Genomic DNA, 20,932 nt, shown 5'->3' on the forward strand with positions numbered 1-20,932 from the left:
GTACCAGACATTGACAAGGATATAGATTAGCTGTAGCTCATGTATTGGTAGGAAAAGTGGAAAAGAGCACAACCACTTTGAAAAACTGTTTAGAATTTTATATAGTTAAAAATACACCTACTGGGGCCTCCCCGGTGGCGCAGCGGTAGAGCGCTGGGTTGCGAAGCTGCCCGCGGCCTCTGCGGTGCTGGTTCAATCCCCGGCTGCTCCCCGGCCACCGGAGGAGGGTCCCACATGGTGCGCAGACCTCTCCTGCCGCCCGCTGCTCCCCTCAGCAGTGTACTTCAGTCCTTCTGCCTGCTCTGCTCCCCGCTCTGGCTCTGGTGAATTCTCTCACCCTCCCGCGCTTCTGACTGTACCCAGTGCATGTATAAACAAAACAAAAACAAGCAAACAAATAAAGAAAAACATGCCTCTATAAAAAAAAAAAAAAAAAATACACCTACTGTATGGCCCAGTCACTTTATTGCTAGATATTTCCTCAAGAAAGGTAGAAATATATTCATTAAAACATTGAAAAGCAATGAAAGACATTCTTTTGAAGTACCTATGGCACATTTACCAAAATTGATCACATCTTGCTTTATTCTCAGAGTATGTTCTCTATGTTGATATTAAGCTAGAGATCATCAAGCAATATATTCCTAAAGAATTCTGAGTTAAAGTTGCTATGAAAATTGAGAAATATTTTGAAGAGAAAAATAATGAAGATAAATCATATCAAAACCTGTCAAAGGCAGCTAATGTAGTGTTTAGAAGGAATGTTAGAGCCTTAGCTGCATTTGCGAGAAAAAGTAAATTGGCTAAAAATCACTATTTTGAGTTTTCTTCTTAAGAGACAGAATAAACAGCAAAGCAAACCACAGGAAAGAAGTCATAAAGAGCAGAAATCTTTTGAAGTAGAACATGAGTGTATGGTGGAGAAAATTAAAAAGTCAAAAATTGGCTCTTTGAAAATTTAGTGTTAACAAGGACATACCACTTTTACTAATCAGTAAGGAAAAGAAAAGAGGAAAATACAACCTCCCAATATTATGAATGAAAAAGGACTCACTACTACTGAGCCTACAGACATTAGATGATTAAAAGGGGGCTATTATGAATAACTTTAAATTGAAAAAATTAATCAGTTTGATGAAGTGAATCAATGCCTTAAAAAAATGAATCCAAGAAGAAATAGAAATCTTAGCAATTCCATATCACTTAAAGAAGAATACTTCCCAAATAATTGTAGAGACCAGTATCACTTTAATACCAGCCTGACAAAGGACATTACAAAAAAACAACATTACAGACTAATTTCTCTCATGAACATAAATGCCCCAAATCCCCAAGTAAAATTTTAGTCCAATGGCCTTTGAGGTTCCTGTCCTTAGTGCTTCTTCCACAACCTCTGTCTCCTGCCCCAGGGCAGCTTCTTAAACATCCCATGCCTTGGAACCAATGGGAGGAAAGGTTATTGCAACAATATTTGTGGAAAAAATTGACTAAAATGAAGCATCCCAAATGCTTAGGAATTGCCTTTGGATAATAGAAGTAATTGTTTCTATTATTTTGGCAACTCTTAATTTTTTTAAATTTATTTTTTATCATTAGTATATTTGATTTGGGGAGCAATATCTGCATCATAAGGAAAAGGGCCCCTTGGTACTGAATGAAATACCTATTTACTTTGCGAAAGGATTTCTGAGATTTTCATGTTGTAAACCACAGGTGAGAGTGGTTTTCCTGTGAGGTATATAATAGTTCCTTTGTATATATTCTTACATGCTGTTCTCCCCTCTCCTTCCTAATTCCCCTCTCCCCCAGTATGTTACAGTACTATTGTCCAAAAAGTAACTTTTGCAGTAACAAAGGGTGTGGTGTGTTTTGGATTGTGGTAGAGGATGCTTCGAAAAGCCCTCATGAAGTTATCTAGTGTAGCCTATAGACAGGATTCTATTTAAATATTTCAAAAATCTTTTCTAAATGTTCTTTAGGACTGTAATTATTAATCTCCCTGGATAACAGTTTCAGAATCTAAAGATGTTGGCTCTCAGCAAGTTCATTCTTATATCTAGATCAGATTTATCTTACTATAATGTACCCATTCAGCCATAATTATGATCTGATCTGCATAAAAAAATTCTTTTAGTTCTATCATGCCCATAGATAAGCATTTTATAGACTCATCAGGTCAAAGACAGAATGAAGTTTTAGTTTCATTCATTTAACTGAAACCCAGTTATCCTTGCTGTGGGTATTTTTATGTCTAACCTAAATCTTCTTATGACATGCCTGCCACATGGCATAGTCAGTGGGGTATTCTTCTTTAACTATACTGCTGACCTTCTTTGAAAGCTTTTCTGCTTAAGGCTTTTATTTTATTGCTGTTTTCTTACTGCATAATCTTTTTCTCCTTGGATTAATATTCTTGACTCCAGAAAAAATATGGAGTCTCTGCCTTACAGATGGTGTCAGAAAATTAAATTTTGTTGATAGTTTGCAAATAATTAAAAACTATCTTTTGCTTTTTTCTTATTGAAGAAACTAAATTCACTATGCCTTCTCTTTATACAGATTATTTGATTCAATTTAAAGATAAACCTCTTTAGCAGCATTCTAAAATATACATCTGCTTTGTAAACAGGAATTGATAATAACTGCTTTACATCACGTAGTTGTTATAAGAATCTAATGATATGTTTCCATTCAGTCATGTAACAGCCATTTGTTGAGCAACTAGGGATTGGCACATGATACCAGACTTAGGAGGGGATGAAAAATTTGAAGACATGATCCCGCTCTTCATGAATCTTACTAGGGAGGTTTCACTAATGGGGAGGTAGATGAATGAATACATAATTATAGTGGCACATATTAAGTTTTACAAGACAATATAGCACGTAGACAGAACCTGGTGAAATGTGTATTTAAGTCTCCACTCTTATCTACCAGCTCTGTGACTTTGGGAAAGTTAACCTCCATAAGCCTCCCTTTCTTCTATATAAAATGGCGATAATAATGCTATATACCTCATAAAGTTTCTGTGAGGATAAATGAGGTAAGATGTAAATGTGCTAAATACAGAATCTATCATATAATATGTGCTGCATAAACATTAGTTGTCAGATATTTTAGGGAAAAATAAAGTTTGACTAAAATATATTCTAGTGAATGGAAAATGGAATATTATCCGAATATTTCTAGAGGCCACTGTAACCTGGATGCCAAATTGACAAAGACATTATAAAAAAGCAATGTTGCAAAGTAATTTCTCTCAGAATATAAATGTAAGGTTCTCAAGTAATATATTAATATTGGAAGAAAGAAAGAACAAGAATGTATGAGAGCACAAAAGCAGTTTTGAACTCGGTGTTGAGGGTATGATGAAGCAGGATAGGTAAGACTTCCTGGACTGAGTTTGAAGGATTAGACATGATAGTATATGAGATCAAATGGGAATGGATTAGGAAAAAGAGTAAATAGGAACTCTAGGCAAAAGGAAGAGCACTGTAAAAGCAGTGGCTCATGAGAGAATATGACACTTCTCAGTAAATGTGATTGGAGCAAAAGGGATGCAAGAGATAAGCTTAAGAAGTAGGAAAGTTGGGCCTCCCTGGTAGTGTAAGGGGTTAAGATGCAACCTATGAAGCTTTCCACAACCTTTGCAGCATGAGTTCGATCCCCAACCAGGGAGCAACCCACATGGCACAGCAGACCTCTCCTGACTTGCCCGCTGCTCCCCTCAGCAGTGTACTTCGGTCAATCTGCCTGTTCTGCAGCCCTTGTTTTACTAAAATTTTGTATATTAGGATTGGAATTTGCATGATTCCAACAGAATCTACATCTTGAAAATACCAACTGCCAAGATCAATGTTGTCTTTTGAGAATAAATATTTTCATGTTTCTATACACACACAAAAAAAACCCAAAACAACAATTTTTCTGTTCCCTACTCTGTCTCTGGTGAATCCTCTCACCCCCCGCATCTCTGGCCTGTACCCCAGTTCTTGTATGCATAAATAAATAAATCTTAAAAAAAAAAAGAGGTAGGAAAGTTAAGATCATCAAGAACTTTGTATGTCATAAGGAAAAGCTTTGGTTTATTCTGAAAACAGCTGCTATTTGGAAGCATTGTGAGGAAACGATAAAATGGCTAAAACTATGTCAGGCAATTGTTGAGGTAATACTTTAGAAGAAAAGAAGTGAAACCAATTTGTTAAAAAAGATTATCGTGTATTAAACACTTACTGTGCGTTAATACCTTATCATGTCATTGAATCAATATGTGTTTCTGCAGGGTAGTGGTAGCTACTGGTGTGCCAGGCAGTGTTGAATATGGCATTAGCTCATTTACTTATTTTAATAACCTTGTGAGGTAAATTTTATTTATTGTTCTTTCATTTGACAGATGAGAAAATGAGCCCAAGAATTAAGTAATTTGCCTAACATTAAGATCACACTTAGCAAGGGGCAGCACTGGTATTCAACCCCAGATTTATTTGACTCTGGCACTTAATCTCTTTGAAATCTCTAAAATGGCCTCATTTAAGACAGAACTAGAATAGTAGTAACAGGGAGGCAGTTTTAAGAAAATCATGACATAGAATTGGTCAGATTTTGTCAGAGGAGAACTCAAGGATAAGTCCCAAGTTCATGGCTTGGGGCAGTAGTTAAATGGGATACTGTAAAGCAGATTTGCCAAGAAGGAAGTAGAAGTGGAGAGGGTAAATTAATTTTGGGGTATATTGTGTTGACGTGCATAAAGGAAATCCAAATAGAGAGTCCACTAGGAAATAGTAAACAACTATAATTGTATTCACGTCAGGGCTCTGGGGAAAAAAAAACAATATATTGACTTGTTGATTTCTGACCTACTTTAGTTACTTTTAGGAATGATTTCAGAAATCACTAAGGAAGAATATTAATAGAATTAGGAAGTGGGGAGACACAGAGAAAGGTTGATAGAAACACAAGATCAGTAGGCAAAGATTTAGACTATGCTAGATTAGACCTTAATCCTCTTCTGCCAAAGAAGGTTTCGTCCACTTGCTTGAGAAGGTTTTTCTTACAGGTACCTTTTTCAGTCCTGAAATAAATCTGTTTCTTAATCTTAGAAGCAGAATTACTTTTATTTGAAAGTATTGATGTTGGCAAATTTCTGTGATTGCTTAAGAAGAAAGAATTCATAGAGCCAAACAAGGTAGTCCTCATTTTTGGTTCTTGGTTTCTATTTTAGTTTAACTTTGTAAAGGATTAATGGTGTGGCCTTATCACATGGATAATCAATAACAAGAGTTTTTGAATTGTTGCTGGAATTGTAATTTTTAATTGCATTTTTAATGTAGTGTGCCTGTGATAACTTTATTTTCAGAATTATCTTCAAAATATCAATTATTATTGTCTGTCTGTTTAGATGTGCAAACGCCCATTATAAACCAGTTGGTAATGTTATAATTCTTTCTTCTCTTTTACTGAAAGTCTGACACTGGTTTCAGAATACCTTTTGGCATCACCAGTAAACAACTGTAATTGTATTCATGTCAGGGCTCTGGGGAAAAAGATAATATATTGACTTGTTGATTTCTGACCTACTTTAGTTTCTGTTGTGTGTTAACTGGAAGTTATATTTGCATAAGAGGATTTAGAAGACTTCAGAGAAGAATGATATAGAATGATGTAGAATGATGGTTTATATCAGCCTTTTTAGTTAGATTTGTTAGTTGCTTTTATGATCCTTTTTGAAACTACTGTTTGGCAATGGTTCTTAATGTGAGAATCTGACCAAAGCTATGGATTCTTATCCCAGAAAAATACTTTTGAGACACAGAGATGTCAAATTGACAGGTTGTTAAAGACATTTGAACCTCAGGGGCATAGTCTATGCCAAAACTATAGCTTTGTGAATTACAGGTGGTGGTGGGTGGTAAATGGCGCAGAGGACGTACAAAAGGTATAGTGTAAGAAGTGGAGAATGCCTAGAAATACTGTATTTTTTTTTAAAGATTTATTTATTTATCCATACAAGAGCTGGAGTACAGGCCAGAGATGCAGGGGGTGAGAGGATTCACCAGAAACAGAGTGGGGAACAGAACAGGCAGACCGACTGAAATACACTGCTGAGGGGAGCAGCGGGCGAGACAGGAGAGGTCTGCTTTGCCATGTGAGTTGCTCCCTGGCCAGCCAGGGATGGAACTTGTGCTGAAGAGGCTGCGGATTGCTTCATCGTGCTGTGCTTAACCCCTTGTGCCACCAGGGAGGCTGAAATATTGTATTTTTGTTTACGTGCTAAGATGCTTTGAAGTGCCAAAAACTATTTTAATATCTATTATTTTTTTGCCCTTTGAATTGGTTTTTGCCCTCTTGAGTACAGTATTGCTTTCATTGAGAATATATGTTCTAGATGGATAGAATGACCTGTTGGCCACTATTGATCTTATAGAGCTCTTTGGGTGGTGTGATTGATGGGTCCTAAAGTCACATTGGAGTGGATGAGGAGATTGGGAAATAGAGACAGACATTAACTTTAAGGTGAGTAATGACTAGGGGCAAAAGGGAGTGGCTGAGTCCATTATTTTTAGTAATTATCCTATTACCAAAACTTAAGGTGTCAACATTTTGAAAACAATGCTGTTTCCTTAGCTCTTAGTTTACTGGTACTAGATAATAATTGACATAGAGAATTATATTATTAACTAAGCTTTTCTGTTGTCATTCACTTGAATCCATTTAAATCTGTTTGATTCATTATCTACAGAGAAATCTTTTCAGTTTTCCTTTTTCACAAGGTAAGGAATTACTGAATTAAGCAAATAGGAATGTCCTCAAAAGATTTACTTTTCTTTACTGGTTCTCTTTGGGATAAGATGTCTGTATGTAGATCCCTAGCCAGAGTAGCTGTGATCTTAGGCTCATCTTTTAATTTTTGTACTCTTTTCACTCTCTTGTTTATTTCACACATTGCATTGTGATATGTAATGGCATGGTGACATATGTTTTAAAGTCAATTGTGGGGTCTCCCCTGTGGTGCAGTGGTTGAGCACTGGGTTGCGAAGCTTCCCGCAGCCTCTGCAGTGCTGGTTCGATCCCTGGCCACCGGGCGAGGGTCCCACATGGCGCGCTGACCTCTCCTGCCGCCCGCTGCTCCCCTCAGCAGTGTACTTCCTTGTTTTGTTCTCCGCTCTGGCTCTGGTGAAATCTCTCACCCTCCCGTGCTTCTGACTGTACCCAGTGCTTGTATAAATAAAAAATAAATAAATAAATCTTTTTTAAAAAAAAGTCAATTGTGATATGTATATGCACCTGTTGTGACCTTTTTCCACATTACCTTTCTCACATACCTATTAGACTGCCTTGTATACCTTTAAACCTTGATCTTCACTGTGATAAAATCATATTTCTCTGCCCAAACTGCAGTACTGAGATTTTCTCACCTCTACCTTATTACAACTTTATATTGCATTGAGTTTGAATCACACCATAAAAGCTATGTTTATGTTGTATATTCTTTGAGGAATACTCAATTTGGACTTACAGTTATAGTTCAGGAAAGAACACCAAGTGTGGGAGAATAGTTGTAAGAAAACCCTTGTTTAAAGTAGCCTTGTCACTCTGCTAGAAGTGGCCTGTGATTAGCTGTCAGAATCTGCATGGCCTCAGTTCTGCTTATAATACAACTACTGTGTCCCTTGTACTTTTCCAGTGCTTGATCTTTCAGCCTTTGTAGGATGACTTCCTGGTTTTTAACATATACCTGTGTTAAACTAAAAGGAAGGCTGTAATTCCCTGGAGTCAATAGCCTGCCACAAATGAATAGAAACCCAGGGTTTTCAGCAGTCATACTGTATTGAAGAGGTGTGTGTATGAGTTGGCCTCATACCACTTACTCAGAAAACAATCGCTCATTTGTTTCAAAGTAATTTTTAGCAACTGATGTTATCAGCATATATTTACAAGTTCTAGGCTTGAATCAGTCATATTTCTTAACAAGAGCTTCTTAGGTTTTCTGATGATTTTCTCAATAAGCTGCTTATTTTCTCTACTTTTAGATGGGTTTTTAAAAAATATAATTTAAAAAGTATAAAATATAAAAATATAATATAAAAAGTATAATTAATGTTCAATACACTGCACACATTTAAAGTACAGACAGATATTTTGACATATATGTATGAAACCATTACTGTAGTCAATCTAGTGAACTTATTGCTTCCTCATGTCCTTAGTAGCCCCTCTTTCCTACTCCTTGCTGTCCCTCCTAACCCCCCATTCCAGGCTACTATTCATCTGCTTTATGTCACTATATATTACATTTTCTGGAATCATGCAACATGTACTCTTGTGCTCTTCTCGTTTAACTCAGTATAATTATTTTAAGATTCACCTCTGATGTTGTATGTATTAATAGTTCATCTTTTTTGTTATTGAGTACTATTACAGTTATGGATATACAGTCATGTGTTGCCTAACAACATTTCAGCCAATGGCTAGGTCAGTGATGGACCACATACAATGGCGGTCCCAATAAAAACAGGCTATTACCACATAGCCTAGGTGTGTAGTAGGCCCTACCACCTAGGTTAGTATTATATCTCTCCATTTATTTATGTTACATTCCCACACCAACAGAATCATCTAACCACACATTCTCAAAATGTATCCCTGTTGTTAAGCTGTGCATGACTGTACAACAGTCTGTCTATCCATTTGTATGTTGATAGACATTTGGGTTGTTTCCAGTTTTCAGCTATTACCAAAATAGCTATTGTGAATATTCACATACAAATTTTTATATGGAATTATATTATACAGTGGAATATTGGTAATAAAAGGGAATGAAATACTGATACATGCTACAACATGAGTAGACTTTAAAAACATTACACTAAATGAAAGTCCCAAAGGGCCACATACTGTATGATCCCATATCTATGAAAAGTCTAGAACAGGCAAATGTGCATCTATAGATAGATTAGTGGTTGTCAAGGACTGGGGGAGAGGTAGTGGAGAGTGAATATTAATAAGTACAGGTTTCTTTGGAGGTGTTAAAATATTCTCAAATTGTATTGTGATGATGGTGAATTTTATGATATACAAATTATACATAAAAATATTATTAAAAATGAGTTGTCCACGTGTGTGGATTTATTTCTTGACTTTCTCTTCTGTCCTAAAGATACTATGTATCTTTATGTTAATACCATGATATTCTGATTATTGTAGTTTTATAATAATGCTTAAATCAGATAGGTTAGCTGTCCAATTACCCTTCCCACCAGAGTTGTCTTGGCTGTTTTAGGTCATATAAAATTAGCTTGTCAATTTCTACAAAAAAGTCTTCTTGGATGTTGATTGGGATTGTGTTGAATCTGTAGATAATTTGGGGGAGAATAGACATCTTAATGATACTGAGCCCCAACCCATGAAAAAGTTATAATCTCTCCATTTATTTAAATTGTCTTTAATTTTTATCAGTTACAGTTTTCAGTGTATAAGTCTTTCTAATCTTTCATCACCTATATGTATTTCATGTATTTGATGCTATTGTAAATGACGTTTTTTGAAATTTCAATTTCTGATGTTTATGTAACCAGTATATGGAAATGCACAGTTAATTTTTGGACATGGATCTTGTACCCTGTAACTTTATTCAGAATTCTGTTGGATATTTTTAGGTAGTGATTATGACATCATCAAACAAAGACAGTTTTATTTCTTTAAATCTGGATGTCTTTTCTCTTTCTTGTCTGATTACACTGGCTATAGCCAGTATAAATGACATGTATCCATCACTATGGTATAGTACAGAATAGTTTCACTGCCCTAAAAATCCTCTGTGTTCTGCCTAATCGTCTTTTCCCCTCCAACTCCTGGCAATGCCTGATCTTTTTATTGTCTTGACTGTTTTGCTATTCCCAGAATATCATATAGTAGGAATTATATAGTATATAGTCTTTTCATATTGACTTTCACTTAATAACATGCATTTAAGTTTTGTCCGTGTCTTTTCATAACTTAATAATTCATTTCTTTTACGCACTGAATGATAATTCCATTGTCTGGATATACCATAGCCAGTTTACCTACTAAAGGACATCTTGGTTGTTCCCAGGAGTTGCCAGTTATGAATAAATCTACTCCTTGGATTGGGTTTGTGTGGGCATAGTTTTCAACTTTGATTAACTACCAAATAGTGTGATTTCTGGATCATATAGTTAGAATATGTTCAGTAAAGTCAATGTAACATTTTGCATTTCTACTAGCAGTGAATGAGAGTTCCTGTTGCTCCACATTCTTGTCAGCATTTGATAATGTCAGCATTCTAGATTTTGGCCCCTCTAGGAGTATAGTAGTATCTAGTTATTATGTTAATTTGCATTTCCCTGATGACATTATGATCTTTACATATACTTACTTGCTATATGTGTATCTTCTTTGCTAAGGTGTCTATTTGGGTGTATGATCCATTTAAGAATCAGGTTTATTTTCTTATTGTTGCTTAAAAGTTTTTTGTGTATTTTAGATACCATTCCTTTATCAGGTATACTTTCTGCAAATATTTTCTCCTAGTTTACAATCCACCTACCTGCTGTGCCTGGGCAGTCTAGGGCTGTCAGTCTTGCCAGGCAGTGGTACTTTGGATTTGTCCTCAACTTTGGAATTAATATGTTTGGGTAATGCTCTGGGTCCAACCTTAACGTGTGGCTGCCCAGAGATGTTTCTGGGCGTGAACTGGTTTGTCAAGGCTACCTACCATGTTGGTGTTCACTGGGTCAGCAGCAGTCTGTAGTCTCAAGAGGCGGTAGCTGTATGGGACCTGGTGGTAGGGGCCTTGTGGGCGTGTCTCTGGTAGAAAGATGAGCCTTGTGGTTGTAGATAATATTGGGAATGTGACTGAGAGTACTTAACTGAAGCCTCACTGCAGACCTTACAGGCATAATTGGTCTTGCTGGCACAGTGGACTTTGTAGCACGGCAGGCCTAGTTTGCATCCCAGCCAGGGGATGCTGCCGAACTGCTGACAGTGCTGAGATGTAGAGGGCAACTGACTGCCACCCCCATAGTATTAGGTGCATGGGCTTGGGGCTTTTGGTGTGCCTCTGCTGCAGCACATGGGGGTTGTGGTGATGCTGGCACCACCCTGGCTAGTGTATGTTGCAGTAGGGGGTGGGGCCCATAAGGAGTGGGGTGTTGCAGGCCTTGGGCTGTCAGAGAGCATGGCCAGTAACCATGTCTGCTCCCTAATCATCTGTGTTTCAGGGGGCCCTGTTTGGCTGCAGAGATGTGGCTTGATTGGGGACAGATTTGTATTCCTACCTTAAATCACTTAAACCACCACTTACAAAAGTTTTGCACAAAAAAGTTTTGTGATATCTTCCTGTTTATGCCTCTTTGTAATGGGATTTCTTCCTTGGCAAGAGTGTCTCTGTGTCTTCCTTTCTGGGTACAGCCTTTTAATCCTTTGTTCTGGCAGCTCTGTTCATTTGGGTTTCAGATCTGTTTCTGTGTAGATTAGTCCATTTTTAGGTGTAGATTTGTAGTCATCATGCGAGGAGATTGAGTATAAGTACTCTCTATTCTATCATCTTGGGCCCTGCCTTTCTTCAGTCTTTTATATCTTAACTTTTTGAATATATAGAGTATAGTTGTAATAGCTTTCAATGGCCTTCTGTGTTCTTCTATTGACTATCAATTCTAGGTTCATTGTGACCTAGATATTCTCTTCATTATGAATTGTATTTTCCTGCCTCTTTGCATGCCTAATAATCTTTGATTAGATGTTCAACTTTGTGAATTTTACCTTGTTAGTTGCTGAATATCTTTATATCCCTATATATTTTCCTGAGCTTTGTTTTTAGATTTTTTTGTTACTGGGGAGCTTACTTTTATTGTTTGTTAGGTGTATCTGGAGCAGTGCTCTTTCTGGAATTAATTATTGTTCTCTACTACTGAGATAAGACCTCCCTGAAAATTACCCATGCCCTGTGAATTATGAGTTTTTAAAGTCTGGCTAGTGGGAACAGATACTGTTCTCACCTCTGTGTGAGCACAGGGCGCTGTTCACTGTTACCCTTTAGCATGGTTCTGACCCTAGCCTTCGGTCATTTCCTCACATACAGGCACAGCACTCTGCTGGGTATTAGAAGGAAACCCTCTGTAAATCTATAGGGTTCTCCCTCTCTCTCACTGCGCTCTCCTCTGCTATTCTGATCTATGAACTCTAGTTGCCCTTGTTTCCTGGACTTTGGTAAACTGAACAGCTCCATTCAAATCAATGGAGGCCTAAGTGAGACGATTATAAAAGGCAAACTCTGATATTTATTATATATTTATCATGTATATATAGTTATCATTTATGTTCTTCCCACCATGCCTGAGAATTATTTGGTAAAGGGGTTATAATATATAACATATGTCTTTGACATATAATAAGTACTCAATAAGTGCTAAGCTGCTATTAACGCTTTCTCAGGGAGTCCGCAGGCCTCCACCTCAGCTCCACGGCTTGGGCAGTTACAGGCTTCGTGTCATTTGTTTACCATCTGTCAAGGATCACTCGCTGTCTTTTGTTGCCTGATGTTCAGTGTCTTGAAAACCAGTGTTTTTATATTTTGTATGGTTGATTTATTTACTTATTTGGTTGTTTAAAGTAGGAGGGCAAATCTGGTCTCTGTTACTTTGTTTTATTCAAAAGCATATAAGTCCTATCTATTTGTAGTTTTAGCTAGAGAAAGCATTTGTATTAGGTTCCTTACAGAAAACTCTTAGTAGTATCCATTGGTAGTTTCCATATGATATTCTATGTATGTGCATGAGGTGTGGGATAAAAAAAAAAAATCAGTCATCAGAAATTTTTGAGGCTATTTTAAGGCCTATTAAACTGATTTCCTTATTTCTGGGAATTTCTTGAATTAGTTGATCTGAAACAAGGTATAAATAATTTATGAAATTCTTAACATGTTATAATTTTATTCTCAGAATTAAGAAAAAGAAAGAGCAGCAACGTTATGCTGAAGAGCAAAGGATACTACAGATGAACTCTCAAGAAGAACCACAGTCGGGGGAGAAGATGAGTGAGATATTAGCCCAGCTACAACTTGAGGAAATGAAAGAAGCCAGAGAGAAACAGCAGAAAGAAAAGGAATACCTAAGGTACTTTGAAAAGTTCTGCATGCAGTTCTGCAAGGAGACTTGATAGGAAGTCGGTGTTCTCATTTTCCTTAAGAGAGTTGACTGTGCCTTCTCATACCTTTCCTTACTTTGGAGTGCAGAATTTCACCAACTTGCTTGATTGCCTGATACCTCTCAGGAATAGTACTCCATTTCCCCCAGTACAAAGAAGAGTCGGGGCGCAGAGATATGAAATAGTTTTAACAGTTACAGCTCATTCTCTTCCTGGTTCACTTTACCTGGTGTACTTTTCTGATCAGGATCAATGCTATATTTTTTTAGGTATGTAGAAGCTTTAAGGGCCCAGGTACAGGAGAAAATGCAACTGTATAATATTACTTTACCTCCACTGTGCTGCTGTGGTCCTGAATTTTGGGATGCTCATCCTGACACCTGTGCCAACAATTGTATGTTCTATAAAAACCACAGAGGTAAGTGTCATAGAGGAATGTTTGTGGCAATTAAAAAAAAAAGTGATATTGGTAGTTTAGCACTTATTGAATGCTTACTATATGTCAAAGACTGTTATGACCCCTTTACCAAACAACTCTGAGGCATGATGGAAGAGCATAAATGATAATTATATATACATGATAAATATATATGAGAGCTTGTCTTTTATGGTCACCTCAGTTAGGCCTCTGTTCAGTTGAATTCCCTGTTATCCTAATACTTTACTTGCTCCCCTCTATGTCCACATTAGACTGCCAGTTTTACCAGGGGACAATGAGGAAAACGAGGTCCAGCGTAAACCTATCTTTATCAGGAGTGACTACCTGAGAAAACAGAGGTCTTTCCTTGACACTAATGTTTCTGTGTCCTTAAATATATTGATTTATGTAGGGTAAGGATAATGTAGGCTTCATATACACACCGAAAATGCTACCAATATTTGTATTCCTAATGCCCCCTTTGTGGAATATGAATTTCTTATAAGTACTGTGAGTTACAAATTTTAAAAACACAAATTTGACCATGTGACCATTCTATTCTGAAACCTCAGACCTCCCCATTACAGTACCAAAGGCATGACATAATTGGCATGTTTTTCCTGTGGGTGATGCTCAGCCTTATCAAACTTGCTATTCCCAGTATACATCACCATTTTTAAAATACATTTTACACCTTACACACTAATTTCTCTGCCTAGAATATCTACTTTCCTTACTTTATCCTTCATGACCATCTGAAATGTTACCACTTCTGGAAATCTTTGTCACCTTTCCCTTTACATTCATTCTGAACTTCATTCTTTGATGACATTTTGTATATGCATCTAGTCTGGAAGTATTACACTGCAATTTAGTCATTTTTGTGTCCATTCTTTCCATTATCTTTTTTGTTCTCACAGAGTACTCAGCAGGTAGTAAAGTACTCAATAAATATTTATACAATGTGTGATTAATTGAAAAGCAGTACTGATAGGAAAGAGAGTAGGAGAGTTGTTTAGAATCTGACTTCATCACTGTGCAAACCTTTATTTGCAGCGTATACTCGGGCTCTACATTCAGTCATCAATTCCTGTGATTTTCCTGAGGGGAGCTCAGCTCTTCGAGTAGCCATTCATAATTTTGCTTCAGCACGCAGACGGACTTTGGAAAATCTGTAATAAGTATCTGAAATCAATTGCTAGTATTTCAGCCTTTCCTTAAAATCAACCCTGAGAGACTATTCAGGAAAGCTGTTGAAGTGTTTAAAATGTAATCTGGAAACGTCGGTCCCATATAACAACTTTAGCTGTAATGAGATGGTAACCACTGTTGCAGCCACACCATGGGACCAGCATGGAAAGCTGATTTACAAGCTTATCTCTTTGCTGTAAATGATATGCACCCTGTTGTTTTAAAAATGATCAGTTCAGTAAATTTTGTCTTACTTAACTCTGCTCTGATAAAAAAAGATCATGAGAAATCCTTTAGATTATCTCATCTTTCTAAAGCTGTATCTTTGAGTCTTGACAATATTGAAAATGTCTGGATGAAGCTGAAAAGAAAATGGTGAAGCAAAATGAATTTCCAAGTGTCGGTGTCGTCTCTATTGTGTTTCCTAGTTGTTTGTAACAATGAGAGAGGAGAAGAATCTGAATTTGATGCACATTTATTGCCCTTTCCATGGTCAGTGACATTGGACATAGAACTTTTTAATTTTGTGACTTTTTATTGCAAATAAGGGTAAATTTTCTGTCTTTTGAGCATCTTCTATGTGAAATAATCATGACATTTCAAAAGTGAATCTGAATTCTAAATAAACACCTACCTTTTTTCTCTTTTAAAAACCTGGTGAGGGCCTCCCCTGGTGGCGCAGGTGGTTGAGCACCGCGCTGTGAAGCTGTCTGCAGCCTGCAGCGCCGTTTCGATCCTGGCCGGCCAACAAGGGTCCCACATGGCACGACAGACCTCTCCTGTCATGCCCACTGCTCCCCTCAGCAGTGTGTTTCATCAGTCTGCCTGTTCTGTTCTTCACTCTATCTCTGGTGAATCCTCTCACCCTCCGCGCATCTGGCCTGTCCCCCGGTTCTTATATAAATAAATAATTAAATCTTTTTAAAAAATAAAAACCTGGTGAATGGTACATCTAAAGAATAGATGAAATAAAATTTGCTATAATTAGTATGAACTTGCTATTTCTTAGTATTTCCTGACACAAAATATGAAGTTAGTGTTATGAATTAAAGACAGGTACAGAAAGTTTTTTTTTCCTACTTCCTCTAATGTTCAATGTTGAAGAAACCCTTAGGTTTTCTCAAGGAATGCCTAAACATCTAGCCAGTTCATTGAAAATAAGAGTCAAAATGACCTGAATGACAAAATTGTCTGGTCATTTAACCAGTTTAATTATCCTGTGCATTCAAAATCCTTAAGGTAACCTTAGCCTTGATTCAGTCTTTAAGAGTTGTGTTTTTATAACAGCTTTATTGAGATACAGCTTATTCCATACAATTCATCCATTTAAAATATATAATTCAGTGGTTTTTAGTATATTCTAGGATTATGCAGCCAGCACCACTATCAAATTTTGGAACACTTTGTTAATGGGCCTCCCCGGTGGCGCAGCGGTTGAGTGCTGGGTTGCGAAGCTGCCTGCAGCCTCTGCGGCCCTGGTTCGATCCCTGACTGCTCCCCAGCCACTGGAGGAGGGTCCCACATGGCGCACAGACCTCTCCTGCCGCCCGCTGCTCCCCTCAGCTGTGTACTTCGGTCCTTCTGCCTGCTCTGCTCCCCGCTCTGGCTCTGGTGAATTCTCTCACCCTCCCGTGCTTCTGACTGTACCCAGTGCATGTATAAACAAAACAAATAAACAAATTAATTAATTAATAAATAACATGCCTCTATTAAAAAAAATTTTTGGAACACTTTGTTAATATAAAGAGAAGTACCCATCACCCAGCAGTCCTATCTGGATATATACCCAAAAGAATTGAAAGAAGAACCTCAAACATATTTGTACACCCATGTTCATTGCAGCATTATTCACAATAGCCAAGAGGCAGAAGCAACACCAATGTCCATAAGATGAACAGATAAACAAAATATGGTCTATATACAATGGAATACTGAATAATTTCAGCCTTAATGAGAAAGATTACCTGTCACACTCTGTAACATGGATGACTGATAAAGACATTGTTAAGTGACATAAGCCAGTCACAGAAAGACAAATAATAAACGATTGCATTCACGTGAGGAAACTAGAGTATTGTCTTTCTCTTTCTGATTTACTTCACAGTAATGTCTTTTCATTCACTTCAGTCTTTCATTTCTTCCAACAATGTTTTGTAGTTTTCTAAGCATAAAATTTGTACTCCTTTTGTTAAATTTATTCCAAAATATTTTGGGTTTTTTTGTGTGCTATTTTAAATGGAATTTTTTTCATAGCTTTCTTCAGAGGTGTATAGAAATACAATTAATTTTTGTATATTGATCATGTATCCTGCAACCTTGCTGAACTCATTTTTTACTTCTAATAGTTTTTTAGGGGATTCCTTAGGGTTTTTTTCTATATAAGATCTTATTATTTGCAAGTAGACATAGTTTTACTTCTTCCTTTCCAATATGGATGCCTTTCATTTCCTTTTCTTGCCTAAGCACCCTGGGTGGAACATCTAGTGCAATGCTGAATAGGAATGATGAAGTAGACATCTCTGTCTTATACCTGGTATTGGGGGGAAAGCATTTAGTCTTTCACCCTTAGGTATGATGTTGACTCAGTTTTTCTTGGATGCCCTTGATCAGTTTGAGTAAATTCCCTTCTATTACTATTATTGAGTACTTTTATTATGAAAGGATACTGGATTTTATCAAGTTCTTTTACTGCATCTATTAGGATTACCATGTTTTTTGGCCTTTTTTCTATTAATAAGATGCATTAGATGAATTGATTTTCACATGTTAAACCAACCTTTCATTCCTAGGATAAGTTGTATTGGTTGTTATTCATTTTTCTGGACTCATAAATCAAGTTTTTTGTTTCGTTCTTTTTTTTTTTTTTTGGTTTGGTTTTCTTTTTTTTTTTAAGATTTATTTATTTATACATACAAGAACTGGGGTATAAGACCAGAGGTGTGGGGGGTGAGAGGATTCATCAGACACAGAGTGGGAAACAGAACAGGTAGATTGACTAAAATACACTGCTGAGGGGAGCAACAGGCGAGACAGGAGAGGTCTGCTGCGCCATGTGGGTTAGCTCCCTGGCCGGGGATTGAACTCGTGCTGCAGTAGCTGTGGATAGTTTCTTAGTGCTGACACTTAACACCTTGCACCACCAGGGAGGCCCTAGCTTGGTTTTCTGAAGTAGGTACATTGACTTGTCTGATGAGAGGACTAGATAGATCTTGCATAGGGTTAGGGAACTTTCAAGTCCTCTTCCTTCAGGTTCTGTCAATGAATATAAATCTCACCTGTGAATGAGTATGTTTTTGCCTTGTAATTGGTCATATGTGGACAGTATCTAATAATTTACTTGGGGGTGGAAGGGTGAAGGGGGAGGAGAATGCTGGTACAGCTAGTAGCTACAAGGAAGAAACCTGAGTCTCATGACCTTTTATGATGGTAGTGTTTGAACTGAATTCAATCCTGTTTGAACTGAATGAATGTACTCTGAAAAGAAGCCAGGAGTCTAAGAGTTTGCTGAATTTACAAGTGTCTAAAATCAAGGTTGGGAAAATTCTGTAAATTTTCTAAATTTTCTAAACTATAAGGAAGAAGAGGTCTAGAGATAAGAACCGAGCCTAAGTGAGATAAACTTTGATTTCTGGGTAGAGAGAGGGTGATAAGATTAGATTTGTGCCCACTATTTAGATGGCAGACATTTCAAGAAAAAAACAGTTGAGTAAGAATGAACACTTTTCCAGATAACTTTCATTTCTTGACTCTCCTCAACTTTCCTGTAGGTTTTTCCTCTCACTCACTCTTGGTGGTGATGCTCCCTATATCGCTGAAAAAGGCAGTCAAAAGGGACCCTCCCAGAATGGCACATATGAAAAAAACTAGCAACGACAAATGTTGGAGAGGATGCAGAGGAAAAGGAACTTTACTGTACTGCTGGTGGGAGTGCAAACTGGCCCAACCACTATGGAAAGCTGTGTGGAGATTCCTTAACCTGCTAAAGATGGAGCTTCCATATGATCCAGCAATTCCACTCCTAGGTATTTACCCAAAGGACACAGAAACATTAATTCAAAAGGGCACCTGCACCCCTATGTTTATAGCAGCACTATTTACAATAGCTAAGCTATGGAAACAACCCAAATGCCCAAAAATAGATGACTGCATCAAGAAGATGTGGTACATATACACCATGGAATATTACTCGGCAATCGGAAAAGATAAATTCATGCAATTTGCAGCAGCGTGGATGGAGCTGGAAGGGATCATGCTCAGCGAAATAAGCCAGAAAGAAAAAGAAAAATACCAGATGGTCTCACTCATAGCAGGAATCTAGAAAACCTAAATAAGGGACCAGGAAAAAGACTAATTATAATAAAATAAAAATCAACAAGCAACTATAAACCAGACACACTATGGGGGGGAGGGGAGGAGGGAGTAGGATCAAAACAAGGGGGGATGGGAATTGTATGGGGACTATAACCAAAATGAAAATGCATACATTGTGCAAAAATGAAAAATGATGTAAAAAATATATAAAATTTAAAAAATAATTTAAAAATGGGGGGAAAAAAGGGACTCTCCCAAACCCTTACCATCATATCTGTCTAACTGTTACATGCTAATGCCCTCTTAATATGGATGAACTATTTGTTCTCCCCTTTTAGGCCTATTCTGACTTGTGACTTGAGTCTTATTCCCTCCTACCTACTCAAACACATTGCCTTGGCATTTCTTCCCTGTATCTTCATATTCCCCTAACCACCAGACTACTCCTTTCAGTATATAAACTTGCTGTAATTTCCTGCATCTTAAAAAACAATTAAAAAAACAAATGAAAAAGATAAAGCTATATGCCCTGCATCCTCCTTCAGCCACCAACAACATTCTCTGCTTTCCTTTATAACAAACTCCTTGAGCTGTCTGTGTGTGATGCTCCCCTTCTCGCCTTCTCTCTTGAATGCATTCTGCTAAGACTAGCTGCCTTTATCTCTGCAATGAACCTGCTCTTTTTCAAAGTCACTGGTGACTTTCCACATTGCTAAATCCAGTGGTCATTCTCTGACTTCATCTTACTTGACCTGTCAACAGAATTAAACAATTGATCGCTGCATTTTTTTGAAGTGACTTGTCATAACAAATAACAAAACTGTTCATAACAAAAGTGTTTTTTTCCAACTTCAATTGAACTTTGTTATTTTTCTTTGCTGCATTTTTCCCTATCTCTAATCTTCTAATATTAGAGTTTCCTAGGGTTTAGTTCATGGAATTCTTTGCTATCTACACTGACCCTTTTGGTGACTTCTTTTAAAATGTCTCATGGCTTTAAATATTGCCTACACGCTGATAACCCCTAACTGTATATATCTGGTCTAGGCCATTCACTGAAACTCCAAACTCACATAACCCTGTTTTACTTGACATTTCTTTTTTTAAAGATTTATTTATTCATGCATACAAGAAAAGGGGTACAGGCCAGATATACGGGAGGGTGAGAGGATTCACCAGAGACAGCAGGGAACAGAACAGGCAGACTGACTGTTCCCACTGCTGAGGGGAACAGCGGGTGAGACAGGAGAGGTCTGCCGCGCCATGTGGGCATCTCCCCGGCCAGCTGGGATCGAACCCGCGCTGCAGAGGCTGTGGACAGCTTCACAGCTCTATGCTCAACCGCCTGCGCCACTAGGGAGGCCCCTTACTTAGCATTTCTACATCATTGGTTTCCCTCAAATTTGTTCTTCCCAGTCTTCCTATATCAGTTAGTTCCACTGGTTTTGTTATTGAGAGAAGAACCTGGGAGAAATCGTTCATTTCCCTCTTTTTCTCTCTTTAATCCTTCATTACATCATCAGCAAATTGTGTCAGCTCAACCTTCAAACTCTTATCTCCAGTTCATATTACTTCTACTGCCAGACACATCCTCTCTCATACAGTGCTGTAATCACTTCCTCAGTAATTGTGTCCTTTCTCAATGCGGCAGCCAAACTTAACACATTCAAAAGCCAACCTTCTCATCTCCACCCTACACATACCTGCATATACACACACACCACACATCAAACAAAAAATTCTTCCTTCTACAGTCTTCTCAGCTCAGTAAGTAACTTATCTTTCAAGTTGTTCTGGTTAAAACCCAAGTAGTCAACCTTTTCTCTTCCTTATACAACTCACATTTAA

At 37.5% G+C, this 20,932-nt stretch overlaps 1 protein-coding gene across 1 annotated transcript in view; it reads left to right on the forward strand.

Moving 5' to 3' along the window:
• Nucleotides 1–14,760, forward strand: part of CCDC15 (coiled-coil domain containing 15) — a gene marked incomplete at both ends in the record, with an annotated part of 45,290 nt that extends 30,530 nt beyond the window's left edge. The window contains 3 exons of the mRNA XM_084249929.1: nt 12,960–13,133; nt 13,434–13,582; nt 14,639–14,760. Coding sequence (XP_084106055.1) covers nt 12,960–13,133; nt 13,434–13,582; nt 14,639–14,760 — 445 coding nt within the window. The remainder of the gene's footprint in view (nt 1–12,959; nt 13,134–13,433; nt 13,583–14,638) is intronic.
• Nucleotides 14,761–20,932: the final 6,172 nt, after the last annotated feature.

The sequence above is a fragment of the Talpa europaea genome, assembly GCF_964194135.1.
Source record: "Talpa europaea genome assembly, chromosome: 12".
In the NCBI taxonomy this organism is placed as follows: Eukaryota; Metazoa; Chordata; class Mammalia; order Eulipotyphla; family Talpidae; genus Talpa; species Talpa europaea.